General features: G+C 61.2%; 2 protein-coding genes across 4 annotated transcripts in view; one reads left to right on the forward strand and one right to left on the reverse strand.

Moving 5' to 3' along the window:
- The window catches only part of RSPH14 (radial spoke head 14 homolog), a 70435-nt gene that overhangs the window by 36151 nt on the left and 9800 nt on the right, over positions 1 to 24484 (forward strand). The window lies entirely within an intron of this gene.
- Positions 1 to 24484, reverse strand: part of GNAZ (G protein subunit alpha z) — a 46752-nt gene that overhangs the window by 21911 nt on the left and 357 nt on the right. The window contains exon 2 of the mRNA XM_051837136.2: positions 3175 to 4397. Within this exon, the coding sequence (XP_051693096.1) occupies positions 3175 to 3897 (723 nt within the window). The 5' untranslated portion in view covers positions 3898 to 4397. The remainder of the gene's footprint in view (positions 1 to 3174; positions 4398 to 24484) is intronic.

A 24484-nucleotide genomic window follows, 5' to 3' on the forward strand; every position in this document is an offset into this window, starting at 1 on the left:
CTGAGCCTCAGCATCCCCGACAGTGACGACAGGTGCTGCTGCCACTCCCCGCACCGCCCCCCCCCCCCCCCCCGATGTGGCCAAGACCCGCAGGGCTCCTGTCTCTGCCGTTGCCATGGTCCACGGACGCCCTGGAATCTGCCTTTCTCCCCTCCACGGTATTGCCTTGAGCTCACTGCAGCCCTCACGCCCAGGAGCTCAGAGACGCTGATGCCTCTCCTTGGCAACGTGCTGACGCAGAAGCCGGCAGGCGGGCGGGCGAGCAGGAGGGCAGGGGGGCTGTGGCTCCTTCGCCAGGCCTGGAGGGCTGGGGGGGGGGGGGGACCGCCAGCCTCTGGCAGAGGGGAGGCAAGGCCTAGGGAGCTGCATAAGGAAGGCCAGCTCTGCAGGAGCCGCGTCCAGAGCCTTGGCGCTGCGCCCTAAGTTTCATTTGATTTTTTGCAAAAATGAGTGCGGCCTTTTGTTGGCTGACTCGCCTTTCGCAGGGCTGGGAGGATGGTGCAGGACCTTCTAAAAGGAGAAGGCAGAGGCTGGCAGCCCGTCCTGGCCCCCCGTGCTGCGCTGGCCCCGGCCGGGCAGGGAGCGGACAGGCAGGCCCTGGCTGGGAGGAATCACGGGAGGGCATTGTCTTTCCTCGGCAGCCTGTTTGTTTTCCATCCCCAGATATTGCTGGTAGAGCATGAAAGGTCAGACCCATCTGGAATCCAGTGAATTTCCAGCCTTGCTTGGGTTCTCATCCAGAATTTCCTTTTCTGGTGAACAGTCGCTTCCCCAGGCCTGTGGAGACCGGGTGGTGGGGCTGGGGGGGGTGCCAGCTGGCTGTCGGGTCCTCCGGTCAGAAAGTGTCCTGATACCCTGGACCCTGGCCTCACTGATCCCCACGGCCTGCTGGGGGGTGCACACGGTGGCTCCCCTCGGGGACAGAGGTGGAGGCTGCTGGAGACACGAGGTCCCATGAGGCCCCACCCAGAGCCTGCTCCTAGGCGTTTGCTCAGATACGAGGTCGACCAACCCACCCTGCAGTGGACGGCTACGTGGGAGCAACATGCACGTGCCAAGCTGGAGCCAGAGAAGCCTCCTATGGAGATGTCACTGCGCAGAGACCCAAAGGATGGGGCCACGGGGTCGCGGGCAGGGAGAAGGATGGTCACCAGCTAAGGCTGGACAGAGCAGTGCTATGGGAGCAAAAGGATCTGATGCTGGCCAGAACAGGGTGCAGAGCGACAAGGTGGGGGGCGTGGCCTTGGGCCCGTCTTGGGAGGACACCTGTGGCCTCCTCAATGACAGATGCAGAGAGTGGAGGACACACCCAAGGTTTTGCATGAGACACAGGACCCACATGGGGCCCAGTTGTCCTGTCCAGGCGTCCACACAGGCTCCATGGACACAGGCCGCCCAAGGATGGGCCTGGGAGCCAGGCCCAGTGCCCAGGGAGTTGACCATGCCCACCCTGACAGGCCTGGGAGACCTCGGAGCATGGGTTCTCACCGGCTGCAGGGCATAGCAGAAATGGGCAGAAAAATCCCAGAGAGCCGACCCCCAGAGCCTGAGTGACTGGACTGGCAGCTACCACTGCACTGTCCCTGGGCACAGCCTGGACACCTTGTGCTGCCTCAAGGCGGGGTCTGCCTGCAAGGGCGTCTCATCAGGAGAGCCTGACCTGTTCATCTGCTGGGAATGCACATGCTGCTGAAGTGGGGGCAGCCAGAGGAGCAAGAGGAGCTGGAGCCTGAGAGACCACTGGCAGACACGGCGGAGGCTGCAGCCTGCCCTGCCTCCTGTGGACACAGCATTACAGTGCATAGCCTCTCCTACCGTGGACACCATCCACACCTGGGTACCGTGCCACGCAGGCTCCCAGATGGGTGGTGTGGAGGGGGAGGTGAGCCCTGACCCCAGAGCCACAGATCTTGTTTGCCCAGCACCGCAGCCAGACTCCTTGGAGGGGTCACAGGCCGAAACTCAAACTCTTGGGTGAATCCAAAGAACAAAGTTGCCACCTGCCTTCACAAGTCCCTGTCATCCACCCCAGAGGCTCCCAAGCTGGACCCTCCATGTCCTCTGAACCCTGGGGCATCCACAGCCATGCCCAGCTCCTCAGAGGTCAAAGGGCAAATTCTGGGTCCTTGCTCAGTGCTTCTGCCTGGCACAAAATCACAGAGCAGCCCAGCCCCAGGATGGCCCTGGCCGGGCCCATCCCTGTCTGACTACATGGTTCCCATGGCTGTGACTCCTGGGTACCTGGGGAAATTGTGGGTACCTCCTATGCTGGGCCTTTGCCTCTGCTAGGCCTGTGCATACTGCCCACCCCCTGCCTGCCAGGGGGCTGGCTCCCCAGCCTCTGCAGCAACTCCCCTCACAAGCCACCAGGATAGCACTGGGCCTGGGTCTCCCTCTGGCCAACCCCCACCCCCAACAATAGTTTTCAACCTGAACAGAGGGCTCTGAAGAATCCTTACACTGGCTGTGCCTCCTCCTCCCACCAACAGGACTTCCAGTCAGGCCCTAGTGCCTTGAAGTTACGCTTTCCCAACAGTTACCAGCCCCACCACCGCCATCATGGAGTTACAGCATGGAGTTGCCAAACTGCTACAGAGACCAACACCGGACGCATGGCTGGGCCTTGTCCTCTCTCCCCTTGCGGACTCTGAGGCCTGTGAGAGTTGCTGCGGCCAAAGTACCCAAGGCCCACGAGCATCAGGAGGGCAACGCCATTCGTGCCCACCGAGGGGGCAGCTACAGTTGACAGGGGTTGGGCCTCGTTCTGTGGAGCAAAGGGTGTGCCTGTCATTTGGAAGGTGCCAGAGCTTCCAGAGCCAATCAGAGCCTGGCCAACTAGGTCAGAGCAGGCCAAGGTAGCTATGAAGAGCTGGTGGTGCAGGAAACCTGTAAGAGCCCAGTACGGCGCTGCCCACCAGGGGTCCTCCTCTGGGGCTGACATCCTGGCAGGAAGAGGGAGTCCAAGACTCCCTGGTGCCCACAGCACCCACAGAGCTCCATTATGCTCCTGAGCACAGCACGAGGGGCAGGTCACCCCCACCTCACCGGAGGCCCTCCCACACCCAGCATCATGCGGCTGCATCAGTTCCTCTCCCTGCCCCATCAAATGTGCCTGCTCCCCAGAGACTCCCGGCAGCAGGAACGAGCAGGAGTCAAGACCCCAGCCTCACTCACCGTCTGGTTGTCCTCGTACAGCCTCAGGTCGTAGCCGCTAAGCTCTACGCAGAAGATGATGGCCGTGACCCCCTCGAAGCAGTGGATCCACTTTTTGCGCTCCGACCTCTGCCCACCCACGTCCACCATCTTGAAGGTGAGCTCCTTGAAGGTGAACTTGTTCTCCACAATGCCCGTGGTCATGTCCCGGGAGCGCAGGATGTCTTCGACGGTGGGGATGTAGTCGGGCGCGGCGATGCGCTCCAGGTCATTCAGGTAGTAGGCCGCATTGTCCTCCAGGTGGTACTCGCTGGAGCGGCCAAAGCAGGCCTGGGCCCCAGGGTCCGCCCACAGCCGCCGCATGACCCCCAGCAGCTCGGGGGTGATCTCGCCCTTGCTCTCCGCGGGACCTGTCAGCGCGAACAGCTGCACAGCGTCGTAGGCGCGGTCAGGGTTGTGGAAGTCGATCTTGAGGGCGGCCAGGGCCCGGATGATGCGGGTCAGCGAGTCGATGGCGTTGTAGATGATCAGGGGCTTATACTCCTTGCAGGCCTCTAGGTTGAAGCCGCCACTGTGGATAATCTTCATCTGCTTCACGATGGTGCTCTTGCCCGAGTTGCTGGTGCCCAGCAGGAGCAGCTTGATCTCGCGGCGCTGCCGCTGGCTCTCGGAGCGCAGGTGGCGGTCGATTCTCCGGGACCGCCGCGCTGCCTCTTTCTCCTCTGAGCTTTGCCGACATCCCATGGTCCGGCAGTGGCGGGCCCGGATGTGGGGCACGGGGCAGGGCGCCTCTCCCTCACCCGCTCTGCGCCTCACTAGGGGGAGGAGACGGCCACGGTGTGTGTGCAGGGGGGGACACTATAAGGCAGGACAGTGCACCCTTGGGGTGCTCAGTGCTGGTGGGGGGGCTGGGCGGTGCTAGGCTGCAGCCCCTGCCCCAGTGCGTCTTCTCCAGCCGGCATGGCGCTTGTGCTGCGGGGCGGTAGCCGCACCCTCCCCTCTAGCTCCACTCCACCTCCCTGGGCAGCAGCGAGGCCTGATTCCCAGCAGTCATTCCCTGTCCTCTGCCGACGACGGGGTGGGGGGAGAAGCTGGCCGCTAGCGCCTGCCTAGGCTGCTGCCGTCTGGCCGCTGGTTGCTGTGGCGATGCTGCTAAGTGCGGCTGGAGGGCCAGCCACGGCCACCGTGTGTGCTCCCTGCAGCCCCCCTGCCTCCAGCTCCTGGCCACGCATCCGGCCTTTCACCTGCCAAACACAGAGAAAAGCGTGAGTGGCCCGCCCAGGTCCTTGCGGCCCCACCTTGGCCTGAACGAGAAAGCGGGCCCTTTGGGAAGGCAGAAAGCGGAGCAGCTGAGGCCGGCTCAGAAAATCAGCCGGGAGCAATTCATCAACACCCCGCTCCTCCGCGGAGCGCTGCAGGGTTGGTGTCCAGACTACAGCAAAACAAACACTCCTGGCTGCCGCCGCGTCCCACTGCCCTCCCGGCCAGCTCAGCGTGTCCGCAGCCAGGTGCACAAAAAGAGCAGCAAGTGTGTGAGGTGTGTGCCCGCCCCCATGCCACGCTCACCTCCCTGCCCCTCCCTGCCCACCGGACCTGGCTGACTCCGCCCTCCCTGAGCCGCTGGCCCTGCATCTGGCTGGGATTCAGTTAGGCAAGCGCGCTGTGAGCAGCCCCTGACCTCTCCTCTGAGGGTGCTGGCTGTGGCCCTGCCGGCCCCCAAATGCCAGACCCAGCATTAACTGAGCACCTCCCTGGCCCTCACCACCTCCTGCAGGAGCTGGGACACTGCTTCTCGCACAGGGCAGGACATGTGCCCCAGGAAGGAGCAGAGCAGATGCAGGGCTCAACACAAGGGGTGGTGGTGCTTCAGGCTGTGGGTACAACCCAGGGTGCACAGTGGACAGCTGCTTGGGGTCGGGCCTGCCCGTATGAATGGGGACCACACTCCTGGTGGCGTGAGGCAGCAGGAGGCTGCCACTGAGGCAGGGGCCAGAGGGAGGGCCTGGCCTGTGTGGGGCACTGTGGTCAAGTCCATCTGGGAAGGCAGGAGAGGCAGTCACTGAGTGCAGGGCCTCCCTGGGCCCAGGTTTAATCTTTCACTGATCTGACCCCGCCTGGCCACCAAAGAGCAACAGCTGTGGCCACACGAGGTGGGGGCTGGGCTGTGCAGTTACTCTCCTCGCTGGCCACCTGTTTGGTGGGATGCCCAGGATGCTTCCTTGACCTATCGGGTAGGCAGGGCCAGTCCACTCTCAGATCTTGGGCTTTCGTCTGTGACCGGGAACCCAGGATAGTCCCTGCCCTCATGTATGTATTTTTTAGATTAATTAATTTGAAAGAGCAAAGAGAGAGAGAGAGAGAGAGAATCTTCCATCTGTTGATTCACTCCTCAAATGGCCTCTCAACAGCCAGGTCTGGGCCAGGCCAAAGCCAGGAGCCAGAACTCCATCCGGGTCCCCCATGTGGGTGGCAGGGGCCCAAGTACTTTGGCCATCCTCTGCTGCTTTCCCAGGTGCATTAGCTGGGAGCTGGATGGGAAGCAATGCAGCTGGGACTCGTAACTGGTACTCCAATATGGGCTATTGCTGTTGCGAGTGGAGGTTTAACCCGAGGCCACGGCGTGCCGCGACGGCCCCACCTGCATACCTGTTGATCTCCTCCCCCGACCTTTGTCCCTGCCAGGCTGCTCTGCCAAGGTGAGCATTCACCTTACCAAGCCACTGGCAGGATGGGGCAGGGGGGCCCAGGCAGACAGACCCCAGCAGCTGCAGACCTCCCCCCCAATCCCCGTCTCCACTGCCAAGTGTGAGTCCAAAACCCAACCTGCCCAGACTGGCCTCGGCTCACCCCCGCGTCGCACGCCGGGACCCTCATCCTCCCAGCTGTCATCCGTGCCCCCCTCTGTCCCTTACCCCTCACAGACCTTCACCCACTCCTCCCAGCAATTCTCCCGGGGCCCAGCTGCCTCCAACAGCAGGGCCACAGGTGTCTCCACCCCCATCCCGTCACCTCCTCTGCCCTGGCCTCTCTCTAGTTCCTCCACAGCAGCCCTCAGTAAACGCGTGATCTACATGACCTTGCGCTGGTGTCACCTCCTGCCCGGGCTGAGAGTGCCAGGAGAGCAAGGCCTGTCCTGGCCTTGTCCTACCTCTCCTCTCCCCGCTTGGAGCAGCGCGGCGTCCTGAACAGAGTGGGCTCAGTGAGCACTGGTGGTGGTGGGGGTATGGGCTGGGGGGCAGCCTGCAGGCCTAGAGAGGTTAGGGAACCTTCTCCTTTCTCTGCAGCCTGCCAAGGGGAGAAGTTTGAAGGGGCTGCATCAGAGAATGGCCCGGCAACATCTGTGCTGGGAGCCAGCGATGACGAAAAGGTCATTCAGTCCAATCCCCAAAAGGCTGGAAACTATGTTCTCCTGAAAGTCTCGAGTCGACCCCGACTCTGGCACAGAGTGGGTGTCCGAGGAGAATCTGCCTAAAGGAGCTGCATACATGATACGTACACTGTGCATACGCACACGTGTATTCACACACACACGCACAGGCACAGGATAGCCTGCAGGCGGAGGTCTGGGAAGTTTTCCCCGAGTGGCGAAGAGTTCTGGGTTGTGGAATCACCGGGGGTTTTCTGTGTGCGTGCGCGCGTGCGCGCGTGCATTTGACTGTATCTTCTACGTTTCTGTGAGCTGCATCATGGCCCTGACAGGGCCCTGTCACTCAGCGTCCATGGGCTCGCTTATGTCATGGGCCGTCTGTGTATGGGGGAGGGACACTGTGGCTGTTCCCTTGTCCCCGGGGGTGGGACGGTGTCTGGGACAGCTCTTCCAGTGCAGCTGCCCTGGGGCACCCAGCACTCCGCCCGCCAGCGCTGTCATCCTAGCAGGGCTGCCCCCGCCCTCCCGCTGAAGGCTGTGTCCAGCCTGGCTGGGGGAGATGGGATCCCCTCTTGGTCAGCATCAGTTCTCAGTTTCCTGATTCACAATCTGAGGCCCAGCCAGGCTCCAGGCGCCACCGATTCTCACAGCCTGCCAGTGTCAGGGCCAAAGGTCACTCAGGATCAGCTCCTTCCCAGTGAGCTTTGCTCCCGTTTGCCCCAGGACAGGGCAGAGCTGCCCCTGAACAGTGAGCCAGTCCCTGGCAGGTCCCTCTCAAACCCAAGCCCCAGCTCCCTGAAACGTGGGTCTGGGGGCCTCACCAGGCTTGGCACAGGCTGTTCTCTGCAGCCTGCTCAGCGTCTGGGACCTCTTGCAGGTCTTCACTGGTCAGCTGCCACACAGCCACCTCCCCCATTGTGGGTGCCTCTCTCTCCCGCGGCCTGCGCTTCTGTACCCCGTCTCTCCTGCCAGGCTGGATTTCCTTAAAAGTGGGGTGGCCATGTAGTGCAGGAGAGGGGCAGGCCCTGTCCGTGCTGACCCTGGCCCCACCCCACCCCGTGGTGTCGGGCGGCTCTGGGCTGGCCTCTAGCTCTGAGCCGGGCAGAGCATCCACTCAAGGATCAGCTCCTACCTCTGCCAAGTCCATGTGGGTAACAGAGAGATAACCTGGGGACTGGACATGCCCTGTCCTGGTGGCTCCCAGCCCAGTGCCAAGACGTGAGGGTGGTGAACCGTGTCCACCCAGCCTTTGGTCCCCCGTGGTGGTGGTGGGGGAAGAGGGTGCTCTGAAAGCACCCAGTCCACAGCCCTAAGGAGGAGGGGCTGGGCTTCAATCAGGAGAGCAGGCCAGGGTGGTGGACGGGCAGCCCGTGGCCTTACCTGCTGCCGGCTGGAAGCCCCAGGCTGGCCATGTGGTCCTTCGATGGTGTGCGTGACAGGGCAATGAAGGAGTAAAAGGGAAACGGCGGCCAGGCAGTGACCGTGCACTGTGGGGCCAGGTGATCAACAGTCACACCCAAGGGCAAGGTCACCTCCTCAAGGCAGTCTTTTCATTCAGCTCACTAGAACCAGGCAGGTTGCAGGCCCCAGCCAGAACTCTCCCTGCAGCTCCACAGGGCTGCCCAGCTCTGGGTGCTGTGTACACACCTCTGCCTGTGTCAGCAGCCACGCCCGAGTGCTGCGTGCAGCTGTGCATGTCCTAGTGTGTGGGCCTGTGTGGGCCTGTGTGTGGTATCCGGGGCACCATGGACAGGAAGGACAGCTGTGGCGTGGATCCAGGCTCGGGGGAAATGAGGGGCCTGTTGGGGAGATGAGTCAGGAGCTCTGCTTTCCACGTCTGTTTTGAGCCTGGCCCATGGGGGCTGGGGACCAGGGCAGCGCTGCTGAATGAGGTGCCGATAAGACCAGGTCCTCACGTGTGCTTAGGCAGGGAGGGCAGGAGTCAGAGCACAGACAACAGATAAGCAGTGAGTGACAGAGGTGCCGAGTTTTCATGGTGAAAACAGAGCTGCAGACAGCAGGCCTGTTGGGGGTGGGGTGGGGTGAAGGCTGCATGTGTGCCAAGGTGGGCGGGGCCGGTCTCCCTACATGTGGAAGGTAAATGTGAACAGGTGGTGATGCAGGCAGACAAGAAGGCACCTGTGAACGCAGGACCTGCCAGTGTGAAGGTCCTGAGGCCAGCCTGAGGGACAGGATGGCAGCTGTGTGCCTGGTGCCAAGGTCGTGGGTAGGAGGTCACTGGAAGGGTGAATCAGCAGCCAGCCTGGGTTTGGGGGAGGAGCCAGTGCTGAGACCTGCCCCAAGTGTGGCTGCTGGCTGAGGCTAGATCAGGCAGCTTCCTGTACACCCAGGTGACAGTGAAGCAATGTGGCCAAGGGCTGAGGGTGGCAGGTGCAGTGGGTGGCTCTACTTCATATATGGGTTGTGCGATGAACTGTGCCTGGCGATGGAGCAGTTGTGGGGTAGGATCAGGGAGGTGTTCAGGGCACCCCGGGGTCTGGCCAGCAGGCTGGAAGGATGGGCCACTTTTGCAGAGGAAGTAGCAGATGTCCCTGTAGTTGGGATCTTGCTCAGTGCAGTTGTAGGGACCACACACAGAGAGCACCAGGCAGCCCCACCCTCTGCCCCTGCACACATGTGGCGCTTGAGGCATGCAGAGCCTGATGGGCTCACTAGGAGGTTGCTAAAACTTGGGGAGCAACACAGGGAACACAGGGCCAGACCCCCGTCTGCAGCCACCCTGCCATGTGCTGGCAGTCTCAGGAAACCAGCCCCTCCTCGCCACAGGCTCCTCCTGGCCCCTAACATGTCTCCCTGACTCACCTACCCAAGCACTGCCAAGGCGTGATCCTCACATCCTGAGCCCACTCAGGGACCCCTCAACTGAAAGCCGCTCACTTCTGGTGGTCTCAAGTCCAGACCTTGAGCACACACACAGATAACTTCCCCGCCAACACCCTCCTTCCCTGCCCCCGGCCACGCTCACCAGCTGGTGGTGCAGCCTGTCTCCCCCTAGACAAGGCCCTCTGGCCTGTTCCTGTGACAGACATCGGGTGACAGCACTGAGCTGTGGAAGGAGGGGCTGCCACCTCTCTGGGGGCTTGTGCATCCTGGATGTCCTCCATGCCAAGAGCCACTGCTCCCCACCAGCCTGTGATTCATGGAGCCTCAGCCTGCTCTGGGCACACAGATCCCCTGACACACCTCCAAATCTGCCCCGGGGCCTCCTCCACAATGGCCAGTGCAAAGAAGGAGCCCCAAGGTGGGGGGAAGGCAGCTCCACGTCCCACAGGTGTCACTGCCCAAGCCGGGCTAAGCCAGGGAGACTCTAGGGCGGAAGGCTGAGCTGCCTACAGGTCGGCTCCCTCATGACAAGGTCCACTTCCTCTGACACAGCAACCCAGCCCCTCCCTCCCAGTCCCCCAGCTGCCCTCTCTCCTTGCCCCTAGAAGAGCTTGCCCCACACTGGGCCAGGGCAGTCACAGAACTGGCAGCCAGGACTGGGCAATGGTTTAATACGTTTAAGTTCCATAAGGGGCTGGCTCCAAACCCAGACTATGAATGGAGGGAGGGGCATGTTCACATCCGGGCTCCAAGCAGAGGCCACTCAGCCAGCCAACTCTGCTGGGTACAGGGAGTAGGACCCCAGGAGGTGGCAGGCAGCCCAGGCTACAAGGCCAGCAGGGTGGAGTGAGGCTGCACCCTCAGTGCCCTGCAGAGCTCCCAGGCACCCCTCAGATGCCCTGGATCTGTGCCCCAGGCTTGGGCCTAGAGGATGCTCAGCCCTAGCATAGGATCTGGGGTGTGTGCAGTCCCAGGCTGGGGGTGGCAGCATGAGTCAGGACAAGCCTTTACCACTCCATTGGGGCTGCCTGTACTACAGGCTCCTCGCCCTGCCCGGCATGTCCCCGGAGGCTGAGCCGCTCAGCAGGCCTGGAGCGGGGCTGTGACTCGGCACTGCCACCTCCCCATCTGCTCAGACACCTTCTACCCTGGCAGCAGTGGCCCTTCCACCTGCCAGCTCCACCTTGGCACCCAGTGGCTGCTCAGCAGCAACCTGGAGAGGCTGAAGGGTACAGGCTATCCATAGGGGTCAGGTGTCTGAGCCCCACCTGCTCCACTTCTGACCCAGCCTCCCTGCTGGTGCCCCTGGGAAGGCAGCGGAAGATGGCCCAAGTCCACAGACCCCTGCTACCTACATGGCAGACCCAGATGGAGCTCCAGGCTCCTTCCTGGCTTCAGACAGGCCCAGCCTTGGCCCCTGCAGCCATTGGGTGGAGGGTGGGGTGAAGCAGTAGATGAAGATCTCTTTCTCTCTGCCTTTCAAATAAATAATTTTTAAAAACCTCAGAGACAGCTGCAGAATCCAGAGAGGGTCGGTCCCAGGGAAGCTGGGTGAGGTGGGACTAAGGGGAGGGCCTTGGGTGCTGGCCGTTCTTTCCCATGAGCCAGTGGGAGGAGAGGAGCCCAGGGCAGGTAGACTGCTATCCCGCATTCTTCTGCTCCCACCCCGAGAGGCAGCCACAACTTCACCGACAATGAAGAAGCCAAGGTTTGAAGACAGGAGGTGACTCTTCTGAGGGTCACCGGCTGGGAGTCTGCAGGATTTGGCGTCCCTGCCCCAGCACCCGACTGCAGCCCAACCTGGCTGTGTCTGGGCACCTCCTGCTGTTACTTACTCAGCGTTTTTCTTTAAATAGGCTTGCCTTTTTACTAAACAGATGTCCTTAAGAAAGAATTTCATATCCTAACTTTAGTTTTTTTAAAAGATTTATTTATTATTCTAAAGGCAGAGAGAGAGAGAAAGAGAAAGAGAAACACACATGTGTGCTTCCATCTACTGGTTCACTCTCCCCAAATGGCTGCAATGGCTGGGGCTGGGCCAGGCCAAAGCCAGGGTGTCCCATGTGGGTGGCAGGGGCCCAAGTACTTGAGCCATCTGCTGTCTTCCCAGGCTCATTAGCAGGGAGTTGGATCAGAAGCAGAGCAGCCAGGGCTTGAACCTGGCACTCCATTATGGGATGTTAGTGTTGCAAGCAGTGGTTTAATCCTCTGCACCACAACCGTTGGTCCCTAAGCTTTAAATGGACAGCCAGGGTAACTCTGACAGAAGTAACGTGAACTGTCCAGCAGCACAAAGAAACAGCTCTTGCTGCTGGCCAGGGCCTACTGCAGGCAGAGGGGCCAGGTGAGGCTGCCCGCTTGCTGTTGGTTAAACAACAGGGATTAGCGCCTGCTGGAGGGTGTTAGAGCCACACTGGTACCAAACTGAGATTTTTCTCCTTGAAGGAAAAGGATTCAGGGAGAAATAAAAAAGGATTACCTCCTCACAGGGAGGTTCAGTGCTGTCCACAGCCATGGCTTGAGGCCGCCTCCTATGGTCTGGTGGCCACCCAGCCCCTTGCTCTCTGAAGTGGGGCTCTGTGGCCATGTCTCCTAGGACTGCAGGTGCACACAGGGCTAGGCCCAGACAGCTCTCAGCTGGGACCCCTGGGGTGGAGGCAGTGGTGCAGAGTTGAAGGCTCCCGGGCTGTGGTATCAACCATGTACCCCTTGTCCAAAGGCTGTTTCTGGTCTCAGAAAAGTGGGTCACGGTCTCCCTGTCTCTGTTCCATTTACATGTTCTGCAGCCCTCCACTGCTTCTCTCATTACTCCTAAATGACCCAGCACACGTGCCCTGGCCCGAGGCGCTCCACACTCAGGCCACCCAGCCTGCCACGATCAATATGGTGCTGGCTCAGAACTGAGCCCTGCTCGGGGCAGGGGACAAGTGGAGTGTGTGTGTGTGTCAAGCGACCTGGATTCTGCAGATTAGGCAGCCAGGGCCATTCCTGATGAAGACCAGTGTCCTAGAGACGAGGACACAGGCAAAGAGGGAGAACAGCACCGGTGAAGAACTTCTGGGGACATCAGAGCTGGCGGCACTGATGGGAGCTGGTGTGCGTCTGGGACAAACCCCCTGGAAACAGAGTTCAGGGTCTCTGGAAGAGGCTCCCCACTGAGGCAGGCAGCTGGTGGGGATGTGCAGGGTACTCGGGACACACTGGGTGGGCCTGGACTCTGGGAGCAGCAAGTTTCCCAGAATGGAGAGAAGCAGTTCTGCCTCCCAGCCCATCCCCCACCCTGCCAGTCATTGTCACTGAATGTAATGTTGCCCCATGGGTCCAGAGAGCAGGATGGGTACCGCGTGACCATGTTGTCCGGGAGGGTGTGGATGGACACTCCCTCACTTCCCAACACGTGGCGTCTCAAACACACTCCTGGACACCTCACAGTGCAGCTCCCTACTGGGGATGAGGTGGGGAAGGGCAAGGCTGCCCCCAGCCCTCTCTGTGTTCAGCAGTATGGTGCAGTGGTACAAGAGCAGGTGGGGCTGAGGAGTGAGCGAGCGAGGGCGCACTCACAGCATGCACGCAGCGGGCGCTTCACTCCCTGGCGCCTCTTCGTCCCCCCACAGTGTGGCTGCCTGCAGGAAGGGCCTGATGGTTTTAGGCTTTTGATACAACATGTATTTCTGGACTAAAAAGCCACATCTTCCGGAAGAGATCCTCCAGAAATGTCCCCTGGGGAGAAAGGGCCTGAACAGCCCTGCCCCATCCTTCCTGCTAACCCCACAAGAACCCAGGTTCCTGCTCTCCAGCCACGTCCCCCCCCCCCCCCCCCCAGCTCAAAATGCCCACTTGGATGTTCTGGGAGAGCCACCTTCCTGCTGAGAGCTGCCTGAACACTGCTGGGCCAGGCCCTCTCTGAGCCCTGGTAGACTCACCCCCGGCCCCTCTGACCTTGAACCAGGTGTGGTATGCGGCTGGCTCAGCACTGGGGCTGGACTTCAACCCGGGAGGAGACGCAGGGATGCCCGCAGCCTAGCCCTTCCCAGCCTCGGGCTGCAGGCTCTTCCTGCAGGCGCCTTCCTTGACCACATTCGGCCCGTGCCGCCTCCTCCTGGGCGTGTGGTCTCCACAGTCCCCACCGCGGGCTGGTCTGGGCTCCCGCACCGCCTTCTCTACCCCAGTAGCTAGCTCTGCTTCCCTGGAAGCAGGTGCCGTGAAGGGTTCACAGCACAGATGGGTGGTAGATGGATGAACACCAAACAATTCTTGTCTGAGCTCAGAAGCGTTCCCAGCCCTCCCCTGGGAGTGTGTTACCTAACGTGACCTCTCCCGGGAGCCTGCAGCGGAGGGGGTCACACTCCAGCCCCAGGTCCTGGGGTCTCTGCTGGCCTGGGGGCCACGCCTGGAGGCTCACAGCCCCAAGACTCTGGGACCCAGCTCAGGCGGGCTCCCCCGGGGCCTCCTCTGCCTGTGTGCCTACTTGTCCTACCCTGTCCCCACCCCTCCTGTCCTGCTCTCCACAAACGCTTGGCAGCTGTGCCTCTCCCTACTCCTCCCTGAGCCACAGGCTACTCCCTACAGCCCCCAAACATAGTGGCTTCCAGTTCCTTCCCCCACCGCAGCTTCTCCTGTCCACTCCTCTTTGCTCTCCCACCCCCTATCTTCTGCCCCCGGCCCTCCCTGGCCTGATCTTGACCACTCCACATCTTGCCTTGGGGGGAAGCAGGACTACATAGACCCTGCCCACAGTGCAAGGGTGGGTGGAGGGTCCTCCTGGTCCTTGGCCATTCCGACTCCCCTGTAAGTTGCCCTAGTACCCCACCCCCACCCCTGGGGTTGGGCTCTGCGAGAAGTGAGTTACAGCAGGGAGTCATGGGAAATGGTATGTACGTACTACAAGGATCTTACTTTCACTTCAAACAGATGAACGTGCATTCATGCGCCAATCTTTTCTGGAGAGGGCCAAGGTCTCTTTGTGTTCTGGGGTCGCTCTCACGGTTCTCTCGCTCGAACCCGGCAGCCCCCTGGTGACATCCACGTCAGTCAGGGGGCGAAGTCATCAGAGTCTGAACTCAAGGCTGTTAACGGCTCCCTGGCCCCCAGCGTGTGTTCTGCCCACGCCACACCTGACCCTTGCTGGAGTTTTGGCAGAAGCCCTCTGCACTCACTGTCGGTTCACAGGTACTCACAGCGAGCACAACGGGCATAGGCAGATTTGGGGCAGACACAGCCAACTCGGGGAGGGGGCACGAGCAGAGTGCACGGGGGTTCTGGGAGGTCCACCGTCCTGTAGTGGTCAGCCTGCCGCAGGCATGGGTTTCACTGTGAGAGCAGAGTGGGCGTTTGCTGATGACTGAGCTGTAAGGGGGTTCTGTGCACCAAGCTTCTGCTGGGCCCGTCAACGACTTTGCGTTTGACTCCTCACAACAGCTTCTGCGGGTATGTGGGGAGTGACAGCATGTGGGGCTGTCATTCGTCTGTGGGTTCTTTGGGCCCAGGCCACTTGGGTTAGCTTCTCTGCGTCCCCCCCACAACTGGCCTGACTGGCCTGGCATCTGCAGATCTGCAGTGTATTCCCCGCTTACAAGGAGGCCCCTCTTTGCCTCTGCCCAAGGTCTCTGGGTGTCCTGAAGCGAGCTGAGTGGGCAGGAGGAAGCACCAGGGCCACTGGACATGGTGTTGCTTCCCCCAGCTGCAGACAGGCCCCAACTCAGCCAATGGCTCAGCCCTGGCTGGACTTCCCTTGGCCCAGGGAAAGGGACACAGGTGAGCAGCAGGGACCTTCCGTGTGGCCCTGCTGTCCTGGCGAGGGACATCCTCTGCTGCTCAGCAGTCTTCTGGCCTGTGGCCACCAAGGCCGACCAGAGGAGGTGACAGCAGCGCCTGAGGAAGTCGGGCCAGACTTTACGTCTCTGGGCCAAGAGCAAATAAATAAATAAACACCGAGAGCTTCCATCTACAGAGGGGCAGGAGGAAAAGACGACAGAGAAGAGGCAGGGCCTTCAGTGACAGCCCAGTTATAGGGGCTTTTGGTCATGCCCTTGGGTTGGGGAAGGGAATGTCCCTGCTGCCTGCAGTTTCCTGTCCCCACCTCTGAGTATGGCATCCCATAATCCCATCCCCTGACCCCCACCCCACAGGCCAGACCCACCCTGTGAGGGCTCTGTGGGGACGTGGTAAGTGACCAGCTTTCTCCTGCAGCCCCTCGCCCCTGCTCCCCCTTCTCTGCCATGCCCTGCCCCACCCCACCCCTCCCCACAGTCGGCTTCCAGGGCCTCCTGCGTTCCCATCCACCTACTCAGACCCAACTCATGGAAGCTACAAGGAAAGTGCAGAGTCCTGGGCCCACACCTAGGTCTGAGGAAGAGCCCAGGGACGTGCATTTTGTCAGCCATTGTGGATCCGCTTGAAGCCAGCAGTCTCAGGCCTCTGCCCAGGGAGCTGCTGCAGGTGCTACCTGCCTGTGATGACCCTGACCCTGCCTTGACCCCGAGCTGGGACTCCTGTGCCTTGACCTGGTCCCCTGGAGGCTCAGGAGGGAGAAGGATGTCACAGCTGTCCCACCTTGAAGGCAGGGGCAGTAGCTCCCTGGCACTTCCAGGGAGGGCTCCAAGGGCCTGGGGCAGCTGTCTGGCAGGGGTGCAGCTGCGAGCTGCTGGACGGGTAGCTGGGCAACACTGTACCGCCGCAAAGGGGACCTGGGTGGGGGCACTGTGGTGTCCACACAGCAGGTCCCCTTCCTTTCTCAGGATCTGGATCCAGCTGGCCTCCGGGCAGCCCTCAGGGGACTTTCTGATGGTAGCCCAGCCCTGTCTGGACTGTAGCAGTGACCATGCAGGTCCTTCCCCGGCTGTCCCCAGCCCTGCAGTCTGCTTCTCCAGCAGCCGGGGGTCAGAGCAAGTCCGTGTCCTGCCAGGACCCAGGCTCTGTGAGCAGCCTGACCTCCCCCCTGCTGCCCGCCCCACATATTGGCCTTTTACTGACCGCTGGCACACATCGCACGCTCCCCACTCAGGGCCTCTGCACTGCTCTCCCTCCTGTCTGGAAAGCTGAGTCCAGAGCACCCGGGGGCTTACTCTATCCCCATCCAGTGGCTCAACTCTCCTCTCCTCTGCTCCCTGCCTGTCCAAGTTATGACAGAAACGACCCTCCCCCAAACCTTGAACCCTGTGCTCGCCCAGTGCGGTCCCTAACACTGCATAACCCGCTTACTATGCTTACCAGCCCCACCTTGCTCAAAACAGCGAAAGCGCCACAGGCAAGACTACAGGTCAGTTGATATACTTGGTGTATCCCAAGTGCCTCTGAGGACATGGCACCCCGCCAGTGCCAATAAATTCCGAGTGACAGGTGGATGGCTGTCACACTTGGAGGGGATATCCAGGCAGTTTTCTGGAAGGGTCCCTTGGCCTTACCCTAGATGGACCCAAGTAGATGTGTGGCCACCTCCCATCTGGACTTGGCCAACCCTGATGCTGCCCCAGGCCTAGGGGCTAGGATGTCCCTTTATTTTTTATTCCCTTTGGGGCTTGGCTTGTGTTGCTGCCACTGAAAGCATGTCCCCAACCCATACACACACCTCCCGGTCCCTCAGCCCCTTAAAGGCCCTGTGCTCTGGTGTCAGGGATGCTTCCCAAACCCTGGCCTGCCCAGATCCTGGGGCTGCAGTCTCCCCTCCAGCTCTGGGGGCAGGAGGCAGGGGCAACAAGGCAAGACTGCCCCCTGCCTGAAGCAAGGCCAGTCACGTGTCTCCAGGATCCAGATCCGGGGCAGGGAATGGGTGCAGGGAGGGTCCCTGGGGGAGGTGGGTGTTGCGCGGGAGGCGAGAGCAGCACTGCCCAGGGCAGGGCAGGGCTGGGAACGTTCGTGCGTGCGTATATGGTGTTATCATAGAGGAAATCGATGTCTGGCACTGGCCCAGTGTTTAAGGGAAATGAATAGATTTTGGCCGAGGACAAAGAGAGTTTGATTAATCAGAAATTGGATAATGGAGGCAACACTCTAATTATTTTTCTTCCCAGCATTTTATCGAGAAATATGTTTGCACAGCATATCGGAGGTAATGGGGCAGGCGAGGGGGCGACTGAGCTGGAGGAGAGCCCAGCCTGGGGACAGGCCACCCACACCCACACTTGCCGATGGGGGGCTGGCGGGCTGGCTGGAGAGGGTCCCAGCAGCCAAGCCATGGGGCCACAGGGAGGAAGATGGGCGGGCGGGGCAGGCCCAAGGCCGCGGGCAGCTGGGGCTGGAGGACGACGGCGGGAGAGGCAGGCAAAATGCCGGCCACAGTCGGCATGAAGCTCCCCCTTTACGTGGAGACCGCTCCTTCCCGGGCCTGGCCACCTCCACCCCAGCACAGGTGCAGGGAGCAGAAGGAGATGGGGAGGGCGCCACCAGCTCGGGCCAAGCTGCTCCTTCCATAGCAGGAGTCGAGGGCCTGCTGGCGTGGAGGTCGTCAGAGGACCCCTCCTGGCACCACTGAGGCGTTTCCCATGTTCACCCCTGTTGCCATGTTCATGGCTGAGGTCAGATGGAGCGCTGAGCCCCTGCAGGACCCAGAGCCTGGAAGTCACTCACCTCTCCCCTCCCCTGCCCAGCCCTTACTACTCCTGCAACACCTGACAGCCCAAACCAACAGTTTAGCACTCCACTTTGGTGGTCATTTGGTCTCCCTGCTCCACGCAGGCTTCCTGGGGCTCCAGGCAGGCGCAGAGCCCAGTCCAAGAGTTAGACCCAGGAAGGGGCTCGTTCATTCATTCAGCATACAGAGAGAAGCTACCAGGGGCCCGGCATGGGGTGGGCCCTGGGGCGGCTGCAGGGAGTGAGGCATCAGCTGAGAGGGGAGGAGTCACTCAGCTGCTCAGACCCCCATGATACTGGCTGGGAGGTCCCCAAGCAAGGGGTGCTCAAGGAGAGTGCGTGATGTGTTGATGCTAGGTCAGAGGGAGGGTGCAGTGGTGGGGCTGGCCTACTGCTGGTAAGCACCGAAATCCTGCCGCAGATGTCACCAATCAGCCATGACTGCCTTCCTCCCTGAGCCAAGACACAGACCCGGACTCCTCGGTGGCCACCTCCAAGTGGGAAAAAGGACGACAACTATCCACACCCTTGACCCAGTCCAGAGCTTACGAGGAGAGGGAGCTGTGGCCAAGAGTGACCCATGAGGGTCACTGTTTTGGACACACTGGGGACTTCAACTCAAGCCTCAAGCCTTCCCCTGCACCGAGCTGCCCTCTCGACCCAACTGACAGGCGCTCCCTGATGTTGGAGCACAGGGGCCACCTGGAAGGCCGCTTGGCCATCACCATGTTTCTCTCCTGCCATCAGGACCTTGTCCCACCTCTCCCCTCTAGGACAGCATCCCAGAGACATGCCTCTGGCAGTCATGATTATGGGGATCCCCCTGAGTCTGACCGGAGCCCACCGTGTCATGCCATGTCACCGAAGGGGCCAGATGCCAGCTGGAGGCTTGAGAAGCCACCACCTACTCCAGGATGAACCACGGTCAGGCCCGAGGGTGCACGGCCGGTGCTGTCCACCTGCAGGTGGTTTGTGTTTGGTGATCAAACAGAAGGCCTTGAAGAGACGCGTCTCGGGACCCAAAGGCAGAACCCCTTAGGAGCAGACGGTTGACAGCACACAGCCCCAACCCTCACCATCAGTGGGCCCCACCAGGGCAGCTGCAGGCCCGTCCATTGCCATCCTCATCTGCCTCCACAGCGACTTCCTGCGCGCTTGGCCGGATTCTCCTGATGAACACAAAGTCCTTGCCTGAGAGCTGGCATTTAGGTCCAGGAGAGGGGCAGCAGGGACACACCACACGCAAATAAAACGAGGGATTGGTTAGACTGCGGGCCAAGGGGACACAGTACTGTCCTGGACAGAGGGCCTGACAGGCCTCAAGTGAACACGCGGTCAGCAGACGCACGGACCTTTCTTGGGAGGGACCCTGAGAATTGTGAACGAGAAGACAGAGCAGCCAGCGGGGCCACAGGGCCCCCAGAGAACCCAGCCTTCCACACGGATGCACAGACAAACTCTCCAAGCAGCTGGATAAAGGCAGCTCTAGAAGCCAAGGGAGTGTAAAGATGGCTAGTGAGGAGCCAAGCCCCCATGTTGTCTCCAGCAAGCCTTGGGTCCCCGGAGGGAAGCAAGGGTTAGTGCAGAAGGGGCCTTGCAGCCCACACACGTCAGCCCCACATTTTAGAGAGAAGCAAACTGAGGCCCCAACAGGCAGTGTGGCGGTCTGAGGGTGCCCTGAGCGCCTGCCTGCTGCCTCTCCCAGGGGTGCGGACTGGGAAGGGAACAGGCCAGGAGCCAGCTGCAGCCACTGTGTCTGCCTCTAGCCCAGCAGGCACAGCCAGGCCGCCACCACCACCCTTCCAGTGGCCAACCAGAGGGCGGGAGTCAGGCCACACGAGAGGCAGCTGGGCTGCCCTCATGGTGTCAAGGAAGCAAGCCCTCAGGTTGCGGGACACCCTCCTCGGCGCCCAGTGAGTCAGACCCACTGCGGCATCAGGAAGGGCCACCCGCCTGTCTGGGTCTCAGTCTCCTCAACCGTAAAGCAGCGGGAGTGGGGGTGGGGAGGGGGCAGCTTCTTTCCCAGCAGCACTGGCCACGGGAGGCCCCTGGCCATGGAGCCCAGAGCAGGCTCCTGGTGCCTTCCTTGCAAACGCTGTACATGGGTCTAGGGGGAAGAAGATGTGTACACCAGGCTCAACACACTGGAGGACTTGGTCTCCATGGCTCACGGGGACTGGCCTGGCTGAGGGATCAGGGCTCGGGCCAAGGGAGCCTGTCCTGGCAGCACACCCATCTCCACAGGGTGACCACGCAGTGGGGCAGGGGTCCCCTTCTGAAAGGTTAGTGCTGGCCATCCCTTGCAGGGCACAAGACCCGGCCAAGCCCTAGCCCTGAGGAACGGGCGTGCTGTGCGTGGAGGCAGCCAGAAGCGCAGGGCTTGACGGCGTTTGCAAGGCCCCGCCCTGCGCTGTGGCTTTTCACAGTCTCGATGTAGCACTTCTCGATGGATTCTCCAGGGACGTCTCTAAAAGAGAGTTATACCTTAATTTAGAAGCAAATAACTCAAAACTCTGCAAGGCAGCAGGTTCCTTTGGAAAACAGGCGAACTCAAGGAAGCCATTGTCACGGGAAGTGGCTGGGCCTGCTGGCCCTGGGCCTGCCGAGTCCACTCCAAATGCCACTGGGGGTCCACAGCTCGGTGGGGGGTGGTGTGGTGGGGAGAAGCGGTAACAACTCATAGCAGGCCATCTTCCTCTTCAGGTGGGGTTTTGGGTTCCCTGGGCCAGGAGGCTGGAGGTGAGGCCCCCGGGCTGTTCTGATTGACCCAAACATAGAGAAGAGAGGAGAAACGGAGCAGGGTCTGGGCAGCAGGCTGACAGGCCTTCCTCCTCTGTCAGCCCCAGCTGTCCCCGTGGCTTCACGGGCGAGTACTGGGTGGTCACACAGAGCCCTATGCCTGCCATCGCCATCTTGCATCACAAACTCTTCAGCAAGGGGCCTCATAAACTGTGTGCTTGGCCCAGCCACAGCCAAGTCCCTTCTCAGGCCTCCAAAGCCCACCCCCCATAACAGTTATGCTGCCCCCTCACTTGCTGGCCAATTCTCCCCAAACCCTTTCTCTGGAAGCCCTGAGGTCCAGTCTGGCCCCACTGGCCTCTGTCTACCCTTGACCCCACCGTGGCCTTAGCCAGGCCCCAGATGCCCACACCCCTCCACGCTAAAGACTGTAGCCTCATTTTGCTCTCTGACCTCCATGCGCATCGCCGTCTAGTAGGTGTCTGGTCCCCCCCCACCGCCCCGCCCAGTCCCTCCACAGCTTCCTGCTCAGCCAAGCCAGCTCGGCCCTTCCCGCAGCTCAGGACGAAGCTCTACAGCTGTCCTCGCCTCTTCTCCATCAGCAGGTCTGACCCACTACTCTTTAAATTCAGTCTCTCATCCGACCTTGCCAGTTGCTTCCCTGCCTGGAATGCTGCCCAGAGGCCTGTCCAAGCTGGCCCCAGACCTCACCCACACCCCCCCACCCCAAAGTGGGCTCCAGCCCCCTGGCCTCCAGGTGGGACTGCCGGTGTACAGGGCTGTGTCTGCATTTGTACCTGTCACCCTCTCCTGAGTGCCCTCTCCTGATCAGCCACACAGCACAGCACCAACCCCTCCCCCACTTCCTGCTTCTGGGCTCATCCTACCTGGCACTCAGGTACACAGGTGTCACTGTCAGCCTCTGCTGTCAGACACTCGCGGTTGCTGCATCCAGGCCCTACCTACCTCCTGTCCTGGCACAGCATCTGGCATGTAGCAGGTGCTGGTAAATCTTAGTTGACAGAATGAATGAATGAGTGATCGAAGGCATTATATGAGGTTCTGCTCCCCAGATTCCCAATGGAGGGCTACCGTTTCTTCCCGTGTACCCCAGGATTGGCCAGAGGGTCCCTGTGAGGTGGTCTCTGTCGGTCCACCTCCATGAAGCATCGCCCCTGCCAGTGTGGAGGTGCGCGTAAGGGGCCAAACGGGTAGGGAAGACCATGGCAGGAGCTGGGCGGTTCATTCAGCTGTTTGCAGACACTTGGTGTCTACCCTGGTGCACCTACCAGGCACAGCGCTCACAGGCTGCCCCAGAGGCTCTGCCACCCAACCTGTCCTTCCAGGAGAACAGCATGTCCCCAGACTTCCTGGGAGCCATCCATGGTCAACAGCAGCGGGGACACCTTTACAGCCACCCAGAGTCTTTGGTCTTCTGAGGCCAGCATGGGACAGCACAGGGCTGCACACACCGTCATCCATGCTCACACAAAAGACAACCAAGCGGCGAGGCTGAGGCCACACCCTGAATCCAAGACCAGCCCTTCCCTGGCATTCAGGGGGATGCTTCATCCCCCCAAGCCCTGGGTAGCCTGGCCAAATATGTCCAGATACCACGATGCTCCTGGAATCACCCAGAAGCTCCTGAGATCCAGACCAAGGCACTTTGCCCCCCGGCTCCAGGAAACAGAAAGGCCGAGAGGCTGGAGACAGACGAAGGTATCCATTTGCTGTCCCAACCCTGGAGTCCACGGCAGGCTCCCTGGAACAGGCCAGAGGGAGGGGCACACAGTGAAGCAGCTTCATCCTGCTCAGTACAGACTGGACACCTGGCGAGCGCACACTGGCCCTGCTCTCGCTGCAGCAACCTGGGCCTCAGCCCAATGCCTGTGTGTGTGTGTGTGTGTGTGTGTGTGTACACGCGCATGTGTGTGTGTGTCTGGGGGCAGGCATGTTACAAAGACAAGGGGCAAACAGCACTTTAGAGGGTGGGTGGAAGCACCCCCAAGGAGCGAGGGGGCAGATCCAGGGCAGGAGGGGACAGCAGCTTCCCAAGGGGGAGGAACCACGTCCCATTCAGCTTCTGTCTCACAAAGGCAACGTCTGTCAGGAACACACGGGATGAGTTTAGACCAAATGCCAGTGTCTCACGGTCCCCGTAGAAGGAGGCTCACTGCTCCATCCAGGCATGGCCAGGCCCTGTGCACCCCCACCCCCTAGACGGACTCTCCCTGGCCGCCATGGCTGCTGCTTTCAGACAGCCACAGCCCAAAGGCACAGTCACCAGCTAAGCATCACCCCTTCTAAAGCAGGCAGCTCCATCCCCGTGAAGAACAGAGCTGGGCGGTTGGTCACCCAGAGCCCCGGCCCTGCCCAAGACATAAAGTGCCTGGGAGGAGGAGTCCCGGGCTGCAAGGGGGCTCTCTCCTATCTTTAAAGCTCTTTCCCGAGCCTACCCCAGTTCACAGGGTCACAGAACTGCACCCCTTTCATAGGCAAGGAACCTGCCGTCTGCAGCCACACTGCAAATAAGTACTGGGGCTGCTCCACTTCCCTAGCACCCACAGGACGGCCCCTCCCGGGCTGTGCAGCCCCCACCCGCCTTCCCTGCCACACCCCTCCTCCTCCTTCCTGATTACACACCAGGCGCCCACTAAACCCAACTGCCAGGCACCCTCTGTGCCCCCATCCCCCTGGCCCACAGAGCCCACCCCAGCTGTGCTCATGTCCTTCAAGCTCCAGTTCAAATGTCACATTGCCCACAGGCCGGTCTGACCCAAGCCCCGGGCACCTCTCTGAGGCCTGGGCACCGGCAATCAGGGCTGGGTTATCAGAGCACAGACGTCTGTCTCTCCCCTGTGGGAGTCAGTCCCTGGGGAGGGAGGGCAGGCCGACTGCACTCCCACCCCGTCCACCCCAGCGCCAGGCCCTGGGGGAGCCTGCGCTCAGTAAATATTTGCTTAATTGAATTTCGCCAAGGAGCTTCTTCCAGACAGGGCCAGGGTAGAGAGATGAGATCCCCTAGGGCAGGGCAGAAGGAAGCAGGTCAGGGGCCGTCTCCCCAGTGTAGACAGACCCACCAGGCAGGTCTCCCCACCCAGAGATGCGGGCTCCAGGGAACCCTGGTCTCGCCTGGCACCGCCTTCTCATCCTTTCTCTCCGTGTAACAGGGAGCCCCAATCCTCGGCCTAGGCGGATTTCCGCCACCATCACCCAGAAAGGCTCAGCACCGCACTAAAGGCAGAGGCCCCCTCCCTCCCCACCCAGATCGCCGCAGGATACCGAGGCCCGGGCAGGAGGCCTCAACAACCCTCCCCCAAACACCTCACCGCCTTTTAAGGTAAAAAAAATAATAATAATATTGAGCCAGGAACGTATTCTAATCGCAGCAGGTCGATACTCACGTCTCGCTTGCATGGCTCAGAGGAACCTGCTTGCTCCCAGAGCAATGACCGAGAACGGCGAGTCGTCAGTCCCGGGCCCAGGCCTCCCTTTCCCTGGCTCTTCTGCTAGGTTTCAGCCAAGGCCACGCGTCGGCGCCTCGACCACCCGGGGTCGCCTCCTTCCCCTCCCTCCTCCGCCGCCCAGCATCCCCCGAGGGAGACCCCGCCTCGGCACCGCTCCCGCAAGCCGCCCGGCCCAGGCTCCGCACCACTGGTTGCTCAGGAGAGACCGGTGCCCCCGGCCCATCCACCCCCGGCCCGCAGCCGCTCTCCTCGGCCCAGCGCACCTCGCTCCCCCAGCACCTGCCGGCGTCGCAGCCGCCCCCTGCCTCACACACCAGGCACCCCCGCTCCCGCCACCCCCAACCCC

This window comes from Oryctolagus cuniculus, chromosome 21 (assembly GCF_964237555.1).
Source record: "Oryctolagus cuniculus chromosome 21, mOryCun1.1, whole genome shotgun sequence".
Classification (NCBI taxonomy): domain Eukaryota; kingdom Metazoa; phylum Chordata; class Mammalia; order Lagomorpha; family Leporidae; genus Oryctolagus; species Oryctolagus cuniculus.